A 19,708-nucleotide genomic window follows, 5' to 3' on the forward strand; every position below is an offset into this window, starting at 1 on the left:
GATCTTGAGCGCCTATAGCCCAAGTCTATTATATACAAACCTACCAATGAATGGTCCCCACAATGTGGTTGTGTCCTCTCATGGGTTGGTTACCGGTCTTAAGCTCTCACCACCCCACACTGCTGCCACGGGTCACTCGGCATCAATACCCACGCCAATAGAGTGTGATATGATGGGGTTTCTAACCAAACTCCATTAGGGGGCGTTTGGTTCCGCAGTTCCTTGGAATCAAATTCCAGGGAATCATGACTCCAATAAAAAAAATCATTTGGTTGAGTAGTTGAGTCAGAATCCAGATTCTTCAAGATTCACCAAGAATCCACAATTTACACTAAAAAAACTAAATCCACTGGAAACCCACCTTAAGAGGTGGTTTCCAAAGAGACTCACCTAATTCAACCCCAAATATAAATATGGATGACTCGCGTAGGATCACTATTATCGTGAAAATTTCTCAACGGCTCATCTTCTCAACAGAGCGTGATTTTCTCTAGGGCTCTTCTTCTCTGTCTCTTTCTTGGCTCATCTTCTCCGTTTTCTGTAGGGTTCATCTCCTCCGTTTTCTCTAGGGCTCATCTTCTCCGTAGAGCGTGAAAATTTTCTCTAGGGTTCATCTTCTCCGCTGAGCAAGTTTCCGTTCAGTTTGGGAACGAGCATAGCAATTGTTCGTTGAGTTCCATCGTTGTTTTCTGAGGTTCGATTTGGCTTCACAAGAGCAAATCGTCGTCCCAATACACCATTGCTGGTTCGTTGAGCTCCATTCTTGTTTTCTGAGCTTCGATTTGGCTTCACACCCATTTCTACAAAAAATATCCACAAAAAAGGTAACATCTCTACTCGTGTAATCTTAACTGCTTTAAAGCATTCCACGGTTCATCTCATCTCTCTCCCTAAGGACTTCACTAGGTTCAAGTCCATGCACATGTATGACATCGTTGTCAAGAACTGTAATGCTGTTTTGAAGTTAGAGACATGTAATAGCTCATCTTCAACATCAAACTGTAACTGGTTTGAAGTTAGAGACATGTAATAGCTCATCTTCAACATCAAATTGCAACTGAGTTTTCTTCTTGATCTTCTTCTTCTGTTTGGATAGTCTATCTAATTGGGTCAGCTAGCTTCTATGGTTTCTTCATGATCTCTTCTTCTCCTTTTTGGGTCTAGACTTGTTCTGTTCGTTTCATGAATTCCTCATATATGTGTGTGGATCAGTTCTGTAAATTCTTGAAGTAGTAGTAGTTCGGCAATAAAATATGGGTTTTTGTTGAATTTCCATGTAAGAATTTACTTTTCATAGTTCCATTATTAGTCATTCTTCTGCTAGTTCCCTGGTTCCCTGGTTCAAGGTAGATTTTGCATTAGGTGCGTTGGCTTCACAAACTATTCTGTTCTGCATTGGTTCCTGATTTTCTGTTTTCAATTTAATTATGCTAAATTGTACTGGTTGATGCATTGATGTAAAGCCTTAGATGGGCTATAGATTAAAACACTTTCCTCACTGCTACGCACATTAGCGAAAAAAAAAAAGTGAGTGAATGTGAAGTTTTAATATAGTTGATTCAAAGTTGAAAATTTATATTTTGAATTTGTAGAAGAAGGAGCAAAAATACTGGAAGGACCATTCGGTGCGTCCCATTCACTTAGAGGTTGCTGTGCAGCCCTAGGTAATGAGATTGCAACTGGCACTGAAGCTGGAACAACTACAGACTACTTGAATGACTCCCAACTGAATTCACATGAAGCCTATGAGTTCAACATCCAATTGGATGACAATGAGATTGGCAACTCCAGTTTTCAGCCTCAGACTAATACACCTGACATGTCGTGTGCCCAATCTACACCACATGAGAGTAGTCGATCTCAAGGTAGACCAAGAGTTGATGAGCAGTCTCATGATTCCCACAAGAAGAAGAAGAAAGGAGTTGATAAATCATTGGCTCCCTTGGAGAATATCTCTGCTGCTTTTATAGACATGGTGAAGCTTTCTCATGAGGAGGTTGCTGCTAAGGTAGCTGTTTCTGAGAAGGCTGAAGACAAGGATGAACTTTTACAAAATGCCATTAATGCAACGACGGAGCTTGACTTTGAGACTCGGCTGCGTGCAAAAGACCTCTTTGGAAATCACATCCGGCTTAGGAATGCACTACTTTCAGAGAAAGAGGAGGATAGGGCAACCATCATCAAGTTTTACTTAGATAAATATGGTTGATGTTTTGTGCTGTTGAATCACCCAAACAATGATGATGTTTAGATATCATGACTTTTAAGATTTTATTTAGGCTATTAAAATTTTAAGAAGTTGAACTGTACTATTGTAAGATAAGTTTGATGGGTTTAATCAATCCTCCAATGGGGAGAATCTTTGTTTTTATCATCTTTTAGAAAATTGTTGATAACTCCTACATTCATACTTTTTTTTTCCATCTATCTTTTGCATCTAGCTTCTCTTCTCTTGTTGCATCTATATTTTCCATTAACAATTTTCATGCCTTTCTGTATTATGAAATAAGACTCATACAAAATATTTTCTGGATTGGAGTTGGAGATTATGGAAATTCCAGAACCCAAGCCATCAGCATAAGCTTCTTTTGAGAGGCCCTTTAGAGAACCATCTTTAATGTTGAACCATCCAATGAGGCCCTTCAGAGAACCATCTTTAATGTTGAACCATCTTTACTTGAGTTCATATATTTTAGGGATCTATTTCTGGACTGGACACCAGCCCAATCGCCGGAAACCCGACGTCGTGAAGCGGGTATTTAATGTTGACTTTGAAGTTTGACCGTGATTTCAGTTTTTCTATCTTTGAAAATCTTAGGAAGATGTCTTTGTGGGCCATCTCAGTAGAAGATATGGTGTTTGACCCAAAACCCATGGATATTGATGATGGTGTTTCCTTATGGAAACCTTACTTGATTTGGTGTTGAACTATTTATTTGTGAAGAAGAACTTGGTTGATGGACCTAAAGCTTAGTTGGACCTGGTTTGAAGACTTCCCTCCATACTAGGTAAGTGACGATGTATTGAAAGAAGCCCATCCAAAAATATTGAAGTTTAGCCCATTAAATCCCTATTTTTGAATAAGCGCCGAGCAGTGGCATTTTGGTAAATATCTGTTTTGAAGGTTTTCAAAAGCTTTATTTCTTTTAATTTCGTGGTAAACTATTTCCATTATGTTTCTAAACCTTTAGATAGTGGGGACGACCTTGAACTTCCTCTTGGCAACCAATCAACCAACAGGTCGGTTGGCGGTTGGTGAAACCCAGTAACTCTTGAACTCTTTGTGCTATTTAAAAGGGGGAACTCCATGTGTTTCACTCTCAATCTGTTTCTAAGCCTTGGGAGAACGTGGGAAGATCCCTAGAACCTCTCCTTCGAAGCCAAGAAAGATCCCCAAGCACTGTCTAATTTCTTCATCGGTTTCTCTTCTAAAGGTTGGTATTCAATTGCTTCTTCTTTAATTCATTCTTTCTTCTCTACTCGAGTTTCGATCATGAGAAGGGATTACACTACGTAATGACCTCTTCTTTAATTCTTTTAACCCTAAAGTGAATCCCTAATTCACTCTATGATCTTGAAGCCATATGGCGATGATCCTTGAATTTGATTCCACCAAAGCTCTTAATGATACTTTCCTAATTTCCTACCTATCTTTATTATTGTGGGGAAAGTCTCATATTATTACCATGACCTTCCCTTGTGTCCTCATGATTGAGGAGTTGATCCTGTTTTTCCTTGGAACAATTGGCAACCCTTTTATTTTCTATTAATTCATTGGACCCTCCCCAAAACCTTCTTGATTGTAAATTCCTTGCCCTAAGGGTGAATCTTTATTCTCCTTAGTCTTTTAGTGGGATACACGGATTCTTGTTAGTAAATCCCTAATTGTATGATTTGAATTTGTTTCCCTTCACTTTAATTGAGAACCTTATTTCTCTCATTAGTAGACCCTTCCTAATTCTATTCTTTATTTTGAAATACTAATGAGATGTTCCTTTATCTATCTTGGGTTGTTTTTATGAGAATTAATTATGGGTAACTCTCATGGGAGGTAACCAACCTCATGAGAGGTAAATATATGAAACCCTATTGTTCTTATTTGTTGGAAACTTCCAACACTTTTCGATTGTGCATTTTTGTTTCTCTTTCCCATGGGTGAATCTTGATTCGCCGGGGAAGTGAACAAAGAAAAAGACCAGAACAAAGGAAAACGGGAAAGAAGAAGAGAGAGAAAAAGAAAGAGACAGAAAAGAAACAGCAAAGAGAAACAACCCAACCGAGGAGAAAGAACCCAGGGAAAAGGGAAGCGAACAAAAAGACAGAGAGAAAAAAGGAAAAAAGCAAGAGAGAAACCAAGAAAAAAGAGAGGACAGACCCAGAGGGGGAGGCAACCAAGCAAAGACGAAGCAAAACGGGAAGGGGAAAAAAGGAAAGAGGGGAAAAGACGGAAAAAGACGAAAAAAGGGGAGAGAAGGGAGGAAGGAAAGAAGAAAAAAAAAGGAAAAGGAAGAAAGAAAAGAAAGAAAGGGGAAAGGAAAGAGAGAGAAAAAGAGAAGGAACCAAAAAGGGGAAAAAGAAAGGGACCCCGAGAAAAGGAAGGAAAGAACAAAAGGAAAAGAGAAAAAAGGAGAGAAAAGAGGAGGAAAAGAAAAAAAAAAGGAAGAAGGAGAAAAAAAGAGGGGAAAAAAAGAAAAGGGAAAGAAGGAAAAAAGAAGGAAAAAAAAAAAAAGAGAAGGAAAAAGAGAAGAAAAGAGAAAGAAGGGAAGAAAGAAAAAGAGAAGAAAAAGGAGAGGGAGGAGAAGGAAGAAGGAAAAAAGAAAGAGAGAAAGAAGAGAAAAGAGCAGAAAGGAGAAAAAAAAGGAACAAGGAGACAGAAAAAAGAAGAAGAAGAGGGGAAGAGGGGGAAGCAAGAGGAGAGAGAAGAAAAAAAGGAAAAGGAAAGGAGCAAAGGAAGGAAGGAAAGAGAAGGAAAGGAAAAGAAAAAAGAAAAAAAAAAGGGGAGAGAGGGAAAAAAAAAGAGGAAGAAGAAAAAAAGAGGAAAAAAAAAGAAAGAAAGAGAAGAAAAAAGAGGAAAAAAAGAAGAAAGGAAAAAGAAAAAAAAAGAAAAAAGAAAAAAGAAAGAAAGAAAAGAAAGGGGAAAAGGGGGGGACAGGGGGGGGGGGGGGGGGGGACAGGACTTGTGCTTATTTTTGTGTCTATTGGCTGCCATGCATCAAGTGCATTTTGGATGTGATCAAATCGATTACTAATCATACATTTGCAATATATAGGTTTGTTCATGTTTGATGTTCTTTTGGTTGAGGCTAGTTCTGTTTGGTAGTTTTGATATTTGTCTAAAATATTTCATCTTGATTCCTCTTTGTGTGATCGTTTGATATTTAATTGCTTTTTTATTTCCTTTCAACTTTTTAGAGAACTCTTCTCTGTTTAGCTTTGTGACAAAAGTTTTGAAAGAAGGGTTGTGGATCAGCATATATTTCTGCCCATGTTATGGTTATATAACTTTTATAGTGCCTGGTTAGTTTCATCGTATTTTTTTATTATTCTCTGCTGCTCTTGACAAGCCTGATTGATTGACCAATATCTGGGATGCAAGTTTCTGTTGGTAAATTCTGGGGGCTTTGTTCTTAACTAGGGATTTTTCAAAGGATCTAACTCTGCCTTCTTCATTCTTCAACAATTTTAATTTCAAAGGATCTAACTCTGTGGCAGTTTTGGATCTGTGCTCATAAATTTCAAAATTTTCCCCCAATCCAGTCTATAAAGGATTAGAATTCAAACTGGGTAAAACCATCAAACCTGTTCAACGATGTAAAGATCGACTTCCTCCATAACAAAGTCTCTCACAAGGAAAAGTTGTGCAGGTGGTAGTATTTTTGACTTCCACCATTTTATTGCTTGGGATAATGTCTCTGTCACCCTAAAAAGCTAGGAGGTTTTGGCCTTCAATTGGCTTTATGTCATAGTAGTGCTCTACTACAGCTACTCAGTGAATTCTAATGCTAGTGTACCCATGTTAATGAACAATGATAGTGTTCCCCATGTCTAGTAAAACAGAATAAAACAACTTAGACCTTTTCAACTCAAAGTATTCTTTATTTGATATATACCAACTTAATTTGTTTTACAGGTGAAGTGATGGGTGGTTACTATTGTGAAGACCAAACTTCACCTGGAATGGAACAACAGCCTCCATTGTGCTATTGTTGGCAAGGAAGGATGATCCTAATGACTTCAAGAACCAGGAAAAATCCAGGTCAAAGATTTTATAGGTGCCCAAGTGGTAGTAACCATCCAAATTCTTTTATTTGGCTAGATAATATGTCTGAGATTCATACAATGGTAGAGGGTTCTACAGCCACAGCATCATATGACAGCATCAACAAGAAGAATTTGGGTGCTGTGTGTTGAGCCCCTATTGAGCACGTGCACACTGAAATTCTGTCAAACCGAATCACAATGTTGTATCATGAATTCTTGTTCTTATGTGTGTGGGTTTCTTTTTACTTTCTTGTTATGTATTTTTGTATGCAACAAATAGGTAAAAACATTTGCCTTTTCAACATGTATTGTTAAGGGTACATTTTAATATTTCACCTATCTGTTCTCATGGCTTAAAACAAAAAATCCTTGCTTGGGAAGATTATGAGGTTCGATATAGATAATCTACCAACTGAGTATCATAACATCATTCTTTGTAGTTTTTTTTTTGGTAAACATTCTTTGTAGTTTATACCTATTCCCATATCAATTGACTGATGTTATAATCTACCAACTGAGTATCAATGTTGCTTACCTTTCTCGTATCAATTAACTGATGTTATAAGCCACCAAGGCTAATTGTTGACTGGACATAAGTTCTATTCACGTTCCATATAAAGCTAATAAGTTCATTTCCCACATCATTTTTTTCCCCTACTTTAAGAACCAAAAAAACCCTGTAGGTGTTTGGAATCTTGGGATGGTATATGAGGGTTAAGAGTGAGTGGTAAAAGTTTCACAACATGTATCTATAGTGTATAGTGAATACCTTTTGGGTGTAAACAAAGGAAAAAATTAAGACATAATATAAACTCACTTGAGTTAAACACTACAAAATGATCAACTATTTGATCCTTAACCTGGACTTTGATCCCATTTAATTTCACTGCCTTCAATTCTTTGCACACTTGTTGCGATGCCAATAACAAAGTATGGACCTTAGATTTATAGCCAATGGCAAGTTGGCTATAAATAGAAAGAGATCCAAGAGGTTGACATTAGCAGGTGCATGAAAAGGATCCTAATTAAACTAGGTATTCGTCAGACCTCTTATCTTCAATTATAGGATCATGCAACATTGGATCCAGTACTTCAAGCTGTTGTTGGTGGTGGTCGGTACTCTCATAAAGTTTTGGTCTTGACATGTTTTATATTATGTAGTTACACTTATATAAAATTATATATTACACTTAACAGGGGAAAAAAATTGCCATCTCAGTAGCCCTCAACCCAGTAATAAATGGTTGTTCAAAGTGATTCAGGTTGAATCTACTCACACAGTAACCAAATAGTTTTTCAGCAAGATTCACTTTCAGAATCAGGGTAACCAAATGGTTTTTCAGACAGATTCACTTTCCAGAATCAGGGTAACCAAACATTTTTTTTTACTAATATGATTCTACAGAACCTAATTCCATAGACTCATGATTCCCTACAGAAGCGGATTCCAGGGAATTGCGGAACCAAACGCCCCCTTAGACTTCCTAATTATGACATCCAGTAATCGTGAAAAGCATTAGGGGCATCATACTTATCAAAAAGAAGAGAAAGAAAAGGAAACCCAATTCTTCCTTGTGAAGCAAATAGAATATGTTAATCATGCAGAGGAATTATGTTCAAATTTTTTAATCATGTACCTTGGTTCTGACAAAGTCTAATTGATTGCATCATTGCAAGTCCAAGGATTAAAATATTGGGAAGCTTTTGGGGTTATTCAAAATAGAGTTTCAGTTCACCAAATTATTCGTTTATTCTCTAAATGACACACTACACTGTAAATAGTGGCCCTTGACGAAGGAAAGTTGGGTTCTAATTTCCAATTATAGGAAATGAGTAGTTCTCTTAGATTGAAGGGAAGGGTTGTGCAGTGGAGTTGCAACATTCTTGGAGTTGACCTTGGAGGGGGCGTATTGTTTGAGGATTCCAGTCATAGGTGACAATAGCTTTGTCAATATCGGGAGCTCTTGTGTCATCAACAACAATATTTGCAGAGCCAAGCGGAGGCTAGCTTTCTCATGAGGCTAAGGTATTTGACTTGAGCATAAAAGGTGAGCCCAGAAAAGCAAATCTAGTTTGGTAAAAGATATTCAAACAATTTAACCATTGGGATTGTAATTTTCCATGGTGGCATCTTAAGAGGCTACACTATTGTGCAATATAGAAGATATGCATAGCAGCAGTTTTTATCCCTCTATGGGATTCGAACTGGGTTGGGTGGTCTCACGACCCACTCTGGACTCAACAAACTCCCTGTGACTATCCAAATACAGCCTCACATGTTGGAGTCTAGATCACTTCCCTGTCATGCGAGAAAGTTCTCCCTTGACGTCCTCAACCACACAATAGGGGTGACCCTCTCTAGTCCATTGTGTTGGTATTTAGAGACTTTTGGATCACCTCCCCGTTCAGGGAGGGTATGTGTTCCCCTAATGCTTTTTTACCACAAAAATGAGGCCCCATGGAGGATTCATCTTGGATCCCACCTCTATTTTTTTTTTTAATTATTCAAGTCTGGGTCCCACATAATTTTTGTAGCAAAAAGCATTGGGAGAGCACATACTAGTCCTCGACTGAGCATTGGGTCTCACCCTTGGATGTGCAGTTGAGAAGCATCGATGAGGGATTTTTTTTCTTATATACCAGGATGGGAATGAGAATATTAATGCCACCGAATGGGTGCAAACCCAAGACTTTCCCATGGGAGGTTGGGCCTTTATCCGCTTTACTAACCCACCATCAAGGAGGGATTTTTCAATGCGGATATTTCTTGTATAGGCTCAGAATTTGTGTCTATCTACCATGGATCAGGAATTCCTACGATCTTTCCTTCGGCCAGGCTAAGTCAAGGAGCTATCGGAAAATCTTGCTAACTCGATCTTGCCCTAGGTCCTTCCCTTGCTTTATTATTTATCTGTTCCTATCCATATTCCAGTTCAAGCTCTTCTTATTCTAGATTCGCTCTATCATCTCAATCAGGAAAAAGAGCTACAAGTACAAGACAAGGAGGTGTTGCACTTAAGGCTTGACTCAATAATGCCTTTTTCAGGCCATCGCATATCTGATTGATCGGGAGATCGTCACTCGATAGCTTCGTCCTAGCTTAGGAAAAAGATGTTTGGCCGAAGCCCTATCTCTTGATTGATCAGATCAGATGCTTGCTTTTTCCCACGTAGAGTTGCAGGTTGGAAAAGACTGAATATATCTATTACAGAGAAAACAAACCAAGAGAGGTACACAAGAGAAGAATATAAAGACTTACCAACCAAGAAGAAGATGCGTGTACTAATGCGTCAACATAATGTGAGCACTAGCTCAGTCGTTGCTCAATTGGTCTATGATCAGCTAGCGCTCAGGACGGCCTCGTTTGCTTGAGCGCCCCAGCAAGAAACTACCGCTATATAAAGACGATCTCTATCTCAACCTAAAGAAGCATGGGCTCGACTAGATCACAACGGCTAGCGTGCCCTGGCCGAGTAAGTAAAGGCGAGCCAAAGGCTCGGCGAACTTTCGCCCCCTACTGAGTTCCTCCGTCTCTCTTGCATGGTGCCCCTCTGTCCCTCCCTTTCTGAGAGGTGATCAGCCAATTCTTTTTCAACCTCAAGGTGGTTTTTCAAACTCAACAGCGGCCAATTTGAATCTAACTTACTCTTGACCAAGCAAGAAGGAGTTGCGCGTGCGTTAGGATCTTGCTTTCAAACCGTAGAAGAGCTTGTGAGCAAGGCACTGTAAGTGATAGACAGAGTTGGCCATGGAAGAGAAAGACTTAATCATTGCAACTTCCAGGTTTAGTACCTAGAGATTGTTGCTTGTCATAATCGCACATTTATATTTGTGGACAGGATTCAATAAAGAAGGTCAAAACTCCAATGACCAAGCAGGGAAAGACTTCAGTCTACAACAGCTCAAGTTCCGATTGTGTACTTTACCTATCGACATGTGTACTTTTCTAATCTAACGGTTGAAGAACTATGGCATTTTGGTAACAACGTCTTATAGTTATAAGTTACAAAAATATAAGAATTTACAAGTTGAATCGTTTACTCTTAACTAATACACTCGCAAATTCCTAGTTTTGAGCAAGGTTTAAAGTATCGGTATCTGGTATCATATCGATTAGGTGATTTTAAGAGACGTATCATCCTATATTGAGTATTGTATCGCTCTAGCTAATGTATTTTAGCGTAATTCAATGGAGAGACGTATCGAGATGTATCGTATCGATTTGGTCAAATATGGATACGTATCGTATGGTATCGTGGGATACTTTAAACCTTGGTTTTGAGGGGAAATCTTATCGCAAACCTAACCCTAAATGAACGCCATCTTCTCTGGCAGCAACAACTGTTAATGTCTGATATCTTTTTCCCCCCAACTATAAACTAAAATCTAGGAAAAAAAAAAAGATGATTTTAATAATACAAAATGAATATAGGATTGAGAATTATATTCACGGTAGTTTGGCTTAATTCCCAATGAGAGGTAGCTCGTGAAAAGAGATAAAATTAGGCTTGGAATTTCAGAGAATCAAAGATTAGAGTTAAAGCAGGACCTCTAGGAGAAGATTGGGTCGACAAAGAGAATAGAGAATAGAATGGCAACGAAAGTGATGAGTGATCTCTTGGTGCTTCTCTTCCTAAAGGTCTAAATCAGAAAAACTTAATGTTTCGTTGTCGCCAGAGAAGACTTAGAAATCACATTTTCCATATCTGAATCTCTACTAGCTTTCTTGAGAAGTCTTAGCAAGGAGCTCAATTATGTCTCGGATTTCTAAGAACTTCGAAGAAAAAAGAGGGAGAGAGAATGGGTTGGGCATCATGCAGCGAATCTGATTATTATTAGGGTGTTTATTTTATAAATTTACAAATTTCTATAACTTTAATGAGCAAATTACCAAAATACGTTTAGCTTTAACCGTTAGATTAAAGATGGACATGTGTCGCACAAGTGAAAGAAAAATAGAAAATTACGTAATTAGCTGCTTTTAGATTTCCTTACAAAAATAGCCACTCAATGTTTAACTTCACAAAATTAGCCAAAACTGAGTTTGCATTTACAAAACTAGTAAAAATATTGATTTTTCACATTTTTGGACATTTTTTACCCATAAAACTGATCACATCGAGTGAGAAAATCGTTGTTTTGTCCAAATGGGTAAAATCATTATTTTTTCATACCCTTTGCACATTTTTGTATGGTCAATTTTAGGGGGGGGGGAAATGTCCAGTGAGGTGGAAAAGTTTTGTCCAAATGGGTAAAATCATTATTTTTTCATACCTTTTGCACATTTTTGTATGGTCAATTTTAGGGGGGGGGGAAATGTCCAGTGAGGTGGAAAAACACTATTTTGGTTAATTTTGTAAATGTAAATTCAGTTTTAACTAATTTTATAAGGTGAAACATTGAGTGGTTATTTTTGTAAAGAGAAACTAAAAAGAGCTAATCGCACGTAATTTTCCCAAGAGAAATCCCTATAAGTGGCACCTTCTTCCCCTTGATGGGGATGGTGATGCGGGCTCCACATGCCGCACATCATCTCTTCTGTGCGTCTGGAATCTGGATAACAATGGACAGGTTGAAAATGTTTCTTTATCTCAACCCAAACCCATCGACTTCGAATGGTCTGAGCAACTATCGGTAGAATTCTACTTGGGAAAGGGAGAAAGATTCACAGAAAGTGTCCATGGCAGTTTCTTCATCCCCTGCAAACCCTTGCATTACCTGGCGAGATCCCAATGGACTTTGCTACTCGACACCAAAATTTGGTTTTCTCCTTCAGCGTGCCATTAGACTCTCCATGAAACAACGACTACAACAACGAAATCATCTAATTGTGAGGAGTTCAGGTGATGCTTCGCAAGAAACTGCAACCGAAATGGAAAAAGAAACTGATTCAGAGACATCTGTTGAAGAATCTAAGTCGCCTCCTTCTATAATCTCAGCTTTGAACGTCGAAAAGGCTCTTCGAGGCATTGGTAGTTAAAAATCACTACAAATTTTGCTTATTCTATACGTTTTCGTTTGTCTTCCTTCTCGGATTGCGATTTCATTGATGAAATTCCTGGTTTAGAGTGCAGCCATTACTGAGGTAGATCACTATGCTAGACTTGGACTTCAAAGAAGATGTACCTATGAGGAGGTCAGGACTCTCTGATTAAATTCTTTCAAGACAAGATTAGGATTTGAGAGTTGTATAGTTTCAATCTAAAATTTAATTCTCTGAACTTCCGTTGTTATTGCAGTCCAACTAGGTAGTAAATGGATTGACAATGGTTTTCCGCTTCAATTCATCCTGACATTCTTAGTTTGAAGGATTTCAGTTCTTACTTTTAAATTTGACCTTCTAATTGATATTTAAAACAATCATAGCGTCAATCTAATTTCTTTGCATAGAAGATTACATTTTTGCCATTTCCGTTAATGATCATCATAGATTAGTCATCTCCAGGTACCTTATAACTTTTTTCCCACTCGAGTTTGCTGCCATTAGGTTTTAACACCCGGTGAAACCTCTTGGATTCTTTATATTTATCAGAGTTTTTTTTGATCTTAGTGATCTTTGAATCACCTCTTCTCCTTTTAGGTTGCAGTTGCATTTAAGAACAAGTACGAGGAACTTATGAATCAAGGACTGGATGAACAAGATCTCACCCAGAAACTGGATCTCTTAAAGGTTGGTTTTTGAATCTATATAGTGGATTTCTGACTTCTTATGTCCTTGTTTTGTCTTTCTTTCCGATATCTAAATCTGGTTGTGTTCTGTTATTAGGAATCATACTCAATTCTATCCTCAGAACAGGAAAGGAGAATATATGACTGGAGCCTGACAAGGGCTGCGAATCCAGACAAATATACATGGCCATTCGAGGTTGACATAACACAAACACCAAAAGGGACTCCACCACCGGAGGTTTGTACCCAACTACGAATACTGTGCATTGAAGCTCCTGAATGGACTGATAAATTGCAACCACTCTATGAATTTAGAAGCTCAAAAGAGTAGACAAAATTAGATGAAATTAACCAAATGATTGAGACATCTTTTTTTGGTATAATGGGATTTTTTTTCTTCCTATATATATAAGGGGAGGGGATATTACACATACCATAGGGAGAGTTAAACCTATAACATCTTCACTAAAGAGGTGTTAGTCATTACCAATTATTGAACTACCCTGTGATGGTTCATATACTGAAACTTAAGACATATCTTAGTATGGAATCAGCCGAAACTAACTCTACGAATGCTTCTATAATATAGTTTAAAGCACATGCCAGGTTTCTGTGTAAAGCTCATGTAGTATAGGCTAATGCTGAACTTTAAAACCTATCATAGTATGTTCAGCCAAAACAAACTTTGTAGGATCTCTAGTCGGTAACTATTTCAAAACATCATGCCTAACACCAAGAAGCCCAGCCATGAGAACATTGTGAAGTAGGAATAACGCCAATTGTGCTTGACACTTCTTGTGCATGATACTTGCATCCATTCAGTCTCTTTTATTAGAGTACCTTATGGCCTTTTTTTATTTTTTATTACACAAGACTGGTGACAAAGCTCCAGTAACCAAGGATCGAAAGTGAACCAACAAGTTTGGCTTGCCACAAACAGGGCGTTCCTAGCTAAGGCATCCGCAACAACATTATTTGCCCTAGAAATTTTAACAAAAGTGACACAAAGAAGACAAAGCCGAAATATCTTCCGCAAAGCCCATAATTTCGAGTGGATCAATGACCAAATTATATAGTTTCAAAGAGTCTGTTTCCACTACTAGATCCATCCATGAGGCAGCCTTAATAGCACTATGCACTGCCCAAGCTTCACCCATTAGGGTGCTTGTAATATGAACTCTTTCGCATCGCCATTAATGGGGAGCGAGAAAGGCATCTGAGAATGAATCCAACCCACCCCCACTCCAGTCACTTCCACAAAAGAAGCGTCACTGCTAATCCGCACAACCCCTTCATTAGGGATTATCACTTCACCAAGAGGTTGCCCATCGCTTTGATAACTTGGAACCTCCTCGGCCAATGACTCCTAGAACTCCAAAAATGCAACTTGTGTCAGAGAGCTCCCCTTTGAAGATCAACTTGTTTCGTGCCCACCATAGTTCCCAACAAATTAAAGAGACAAAGGAAAAGGTTTCCTATTCACCTTCTTTGAGGTAATCTTAGCTTATGCCGGATCTCAAACATTGGGGGGGGGGCGGGGGGGGGGGGGGGGGCAGGCGGGGGGGAGGAGAGCCGAGGGGACGGGGGGGCCGGCCGGGCGGGGGGGGGGGGGGGGGGGGGCCGCGGGGGGGGGCCGGGGGCGGAACCGCGCCAACACGAGAGCCAAGGGATGCAAGGGAAAGGGGCTGTCTAACAGGGATTTCAAAGGATCAACTCGCCTCTCATCCAACAAAACAAAGGATCAACCGGAAAAAAACCCCAATCCACTATAAAGGATAGAACGGGAAACCACAAACGCACGAGAAGAGACTCCTCCAAACAAGCCCACAGGAAAAGGGCGGGGTAGAGACCCACCAGCGGGATAAGCTCGCACCCAAAAGCTAGGAGGTGGCAAGGCAGCAAGAGGCCACACAGCACCGGAATCAGCAGTGACAGTAAGAACAATGATAGTGTTCCCCATGTCAGTAAAAGAATAAAACAACAGACCTTTCAACCAAAGTATCAGATATATACCAACAATGCAGGGAAGGAGGGGGTTACTATTGTGAAGACCAAACAGAAGGAACAACAGCCTCCAGGCATGTGGCAAGGAAGGATGATCCAAGACTCAAGAACCAGGAAAATCCAGGCAAGATTATAGGTGCCAAGGGAGTAACCACCAAACATTGGCTAGATAATATGCCGAGATCATACAATGGAAGAGGGTTCACAGCTTCAACATCATATGACACATCAACAAGAAGAATTTGGGTGCGGTGTGAGCCCCTACTGAGCACGTGCACACGAAATCAAACCGAATCACAATGTTGTATCATGAATCTGTTCTTATGTGTGTGGGTTCCTTTTACTTTGTAGTATTTGTATGCAACAAATAGGTAAAAACACTTGCCTTTCAACATGTATTGTTAAGGGTACATTTTAATATTTCACCTATCTGTTCTCATGGCTAAAACAAAAAATCCCTTGGAAAGATATGAGGTTCGATATAGATAATCTACAACCGAGTATCATAACGTCATTCTTTGTAGTTTTTTTGGTAAACATTCTTTGTAGTTTATACCTATTCCCATATCAATTGACCGATGTTATAATCTACCAACCGAGTATCAATGTTGCCACCTTCTCGTATCATAAAAGATGTTATAAGCCACCAAGGCTAATTGTTGACTGGACATAAGTTCATCACCGCCCATATAAAGCTAATAAGTTCATTTCCACATCATTTTTTCCCCTACTTAAGAACCAAAAAAACCCAGAGGTGTTTGGAATCTTGGGATGGTATATGAGGGTTAAGAGTGAGTGGTAAAAGTTTCACAACATGTATCTATAGTGTATAGTGAATACATTTTGGGTATAAACAAAGGAAAAAATTAAGACATAATACAAACTCACTTGAGTTAAACACTACAAAATGATCAACTATTTGATCCTAACCCGGACTTTGATCCCATTTAATTTCAACGCCTCAATTCTGCACACTGTTGCGATGCCAATAACAAAGTATGGACCTTAGATTTATAGCCAATGGCAAGTTGGCTATAAACAGAAAGAGATCCAAGAGGTTGACATTAGCAGTGCATGAAAAGGATCCTAATTAAACTAGGAGTGGACCTCTTATCTTCAATTATAGGATCATGCAACATTGGACCGATTCTAAGCGTTGTTGGTGGTGGTGGTACTCTCATAAAGTTTTGGTCTTGACATGTTTTATATTATGTAGTTACACTTATATAAAATTATATATTACACTAACAGGGGAAAAAATTTGTCATCTCAAGAGCCCTCAACCAGAATAAATGGTTGTTCAAAGTGATCAGGTTGAATCTACTCACACAAGAACCAAATAGTTTTTAGACGCAGTTCACTTCTAATCGGGGTAACCAAATGGCCAATGGATTCACTTTCCGAATCGGGTAACCAAACATTTTTTACTAATATGATTCTAGAACCTAATTCCAAGACTCATGATTCCCTACTGCGGATTCGAGGAATTGCGAAACCAAACGCCCCTTAGACTTCCTAATTATGACATCCAAGAATCGTGGAAAAGCGTTAGGGGCATCATACTTATCAAAAAGAAGAGAAAGAAAAGGAAACCCAATTCTTCCTTGTGAAGCAAATAGAATATGTTAATCATGCGAGAGGAATTATGTTCAAATTTTTTAATCACGTACCTTGGTTCGACGAAATCTAATTGATTGCATCATTGCAAGTCCAAGGATTAAAATATTGGGAAGCTTTTGGGGTTATTCAAAATAGAGTTTCAGTTCACCAAATTATTGTTTATTCTCTAAATGACACACTAACGTAAATAGTGGCCCTTGACGAAGGAAAGTTGGGTTCTAATTTCCAATTATAGGAAATGAGTAGTTCTCTTAGATTGAAGGGAAGGGTTGTGCGGTGGAGTTGCAACATTCTTGGAGTTGACCTTGGAGGGGCGTATTGTTTGAGGATTCCAATCATAGGTGACAATAGCTTTGTCGGTATCGGGAGCTCTTGTGTCGTCAACAACAATATTTGCAGAGCAAGCGGAGGCTAGCTTCTCATGAGGCTAAGGTATTTGACTTGAGCATAAAAGGTGAGCCCAGAAAAGCAAATCTAGTTTGGTAAAAGATATTCAAACAATTTAACCATTGGGATTGTAATTTTCCATGGTGGCATCTTAAGAGGCTACACTATTGTGCAATATAGAAGATATGCATAGCAGCAATTTTTATCCCTCTATGGGATTCGAACTGGGTTGGGTGGTCTCATGACCCACTCTGGACTCAACAAACTCCCTGTGACTATCCAAATACAGCCTCACATGTTGGAGTCTAGATCACCTCCCTGTCATGTGAGAAAGTTCTCCCTTGACGTCCTCAACCACACAATAGGGGTGACCCTCTCTAGTCCATTGTGTTGGTATTTAGAGACTTTTGGATCACCTCCCCGTTCAGGGGGAGTATGTGTTCCCCTAATGCTTTTTTACCACAAAAATGAGGCCCCATGGAGGATTCATCTTGGATCCCACCTCTATTTTTTTTTTAATTATTCAAGTCTGGGTCCCACATAATTTTTGTAGCAAAAAGCATTGGGAGAGCACATACTAGTCCTCGACTGAGCGTTGGGTCTCACCCTTGGATGTGCAGTTGAGAAGCATCGATGAGGGATTTTTTTTCTTATATACCAGGATGGGAATGAGAATATTAATGCCACCGAATGGGTGCAAACCCAAGACTTTCCCATGGGAGGTTGGGCCTTTATCCGCTTTACTAACCCACCATCAAGGAGGGATTTTTCAATGCGGATATTTCCTGTATAGGCTCAGAATTTGTGTCTATCTACCATGGATCAGGAATTCCTACAATCTTTCCTTCGGCCAGGCTAAGTCAAGGAGCTATCGGAAAATCTTGCTAACTCGATCTTGCCCTAGGTCCTTCCCTTGCTTTATTATTTATCTGTTCCTATCCATATTCCAGTTCAAGCTCTTCTTATTCTAGATTCGCTCTATCATCTCAATCAGGAAAAAGAGCTACAAGTACAAGACAAGGAGGTGTTGCACTTAAGGCTTGACTCAATAATGCCTTTTTCAGGCCATCGCATATCTGATTGATCGGGAGATCGTCACTCGATAGCTCCATCCTAGCTTAGGAAAAAGATGTTTGGCCGAAGCCCTATCTCTTGATTGATCAGACCAGATGCTAGCTTTTTCCCACGTAGAGTTGCAGGTTGGAAAAGACTGAATATATCTATTACAGAGAAAACAAACCAAGAGAGGTACACAAGAGAAGAATATAAAGACTTACCAACCAAGAAGAAGATGCGTGTACTAATGCGTCAACATAATGTGAGCACTAGCTCGCCGTTGCTCAATTGGTCTATGATCAGCTAGCGCTCAGACGGCCTCGTTTGCTTGAGCGCCCAACAAGAAACTACCGCTATATAAAGACGATCTCTATCTCAACCTAAAGAAGCATGGGCTCGACTAGATCACAACGGCTAGCGTGCCCTGGCCGAGTAAGTAAAGGCGAGCCAAAGGCTCGCGAACTTTCGCCCCCTACTGAGTTCCTCCGTCTCTCTTGCATGGTGCCCCTCTGTCCCTCCCTTTCTGAGAGGTGATCAGCCAATTCTTTTTCAACCTCAAGGTGGTTTTTCAAACTCAACAGGGGCCAATTTGAATCTAACTTACTCTTGACCAAGCAAGAAGGAGTTGCGCGTGCGTTAGGATCTTGCTTTCAAACCGTAGAAGAGCTTGTGAGCAAGGCACTGTAAGCGATAGACAGAGTTGGCCATGGAAGAGAAAGACTTAATCATTGCAACTTCCAGGTTTAGTACCTAGAGATTGTTGCTTGTCATAATCGCACATTTATATTTGTGGACGAGGATTCAATAAAGAAGGTCAAAACTCCAATGACCAAGCAAGGAAAGACTTGATCTACAACAACTCAAGTTCGATTGTGTACTTTACCTATCGACATGTGTACTTTTCTAATCTAACGGTTGAAGAACTATGGCATTTTGGTAACAACGTCTTATAGTTATAAGTTACAAAAATATAAGAATTTACAAGTTGAATCGTTTACTCTTAACTAATACACTCGCAAATTCCTAGTTTTGAGCAAGGTTTAAAGTATCGGTATCTGGTATCGTATCGATTAGGTGATTTTAAGAGACGTATCATCCTATATTGAGTATTGTATCGCTCTAGCTAATGTATTTTAGCGTAATTCAATGGAGAGACGTATCGAGATGTATCGTATCGATTTGGTCAAATATGGATACGTATCGTATGGTATCATGGGATACTTTAAACCTTGGTTATGAGGGGAAATCTTATCGCAAACCTAACCCTAAATGAACGCCATCTTCTCTGGCAGCAACAACTGTTAATGTCTGATCTCTTTTTCCCCCCAACTACAAACTAAAATCTGAAGGAAAAAAAAGATGATTCTAATAATACAAAATGAATATGGGATTGAGAATTATATTCACGGTAGTTTGGCTTAATTCCCAATGAGAGGTAGCTCGTGAAAAGAGATAAAATTAGGCTTGGAATTTCAGAGAATCAAAGATTAGAGTTAAAGCAGGACCGCTAGGAGAAGATTGGGTCGACAAAGAGAATAGAGAATAGAATGGCAACGAAAGTGATGAGTGATCTCTTGGTGCTTCTCTTCCTAAAGGTCTAAATCAGAAAAACTTAATGTTTCGTTGTCGCTAGAGAAGACTTAGAAATCACATTTTCCATTTCTGAATCTCTACTAGCTTTCTTGAGAAGTCTTAGCAAGGAGCTCAATTA

The 19,708-nt window shown here is 39.2% G+C and overlaps 1 protein-coding gene across 1 annotated transcript; it reads left to right on the top strand.

Annotated features, from left to right (window-relative positions):
• The first annotated feature begins 11,832 nt into the window (after positions 1 to 11,832).
• LOC149011843 (NAD(P)H-quinone oxidoreductase subunit U, chloroplastic-like) lies at positions 11,833 to 14,384 on the top strand. The gene is made up of 4 exons (XM_089162101.1): positions 11,833 to 12,233; positions 12,336 to 12,397; positions 12,842 to 12,931; positions 13,028 to 14,384. Exons 1-4 carry the CDS (start codon positions 11,942 to 11,944, stop codon positions 13,259 to 13,261), a joined length of 678 nt encoding a protein of 225 aa, XP_089018227.1. The 5' UTR covers positions 11,833 to 11,941; the 3' UTR covers positions 13,262 to 14,384.
• Positions 14,385 to 19,708: the final 5,324 nt, after the last annotated feature.

Source organism: Hakea prostrata, chromosome 7 (assembly GCF_041222555.1).
Source record: "Hakea prostrata isolate BN-2017 chromosome 7, UWA_Hpros_2, whole genome shotgun sequence".
Taxonomy (NCBI): domain Eukaryota; kingdom Viridiplantae; phylum Streptophyta; class Magnoliopsida; order Proteales; family Proteaceae; genus Hakea; species Hakea prostrata.

Bases quoted from the DNA above. Each gene is read 5' to 3' on its own strand.
- LOC149011843 (XM_089162101.1), top strand. From the start codon at position 11,942: ATGGCAGTTTCTTCATCCCCTGCAAACCCTTGCATTACCTGGCGAGAT. The intron at 12,234-12,335 runs GTAGTTAAAAAT...TTTAGAGTGCAG, and splicing joins AAAGGCTCTTCGAGGCATTG to CCATTACTGAGGTAGATCAC. The intron at 12,398-12,841 runs GTCAGGACTCTC...TTCTCCTTTTAG, and splicing joins GAAGATGTACCTATGAGGAG to GTTGCAGTTGCATTTAAGAA.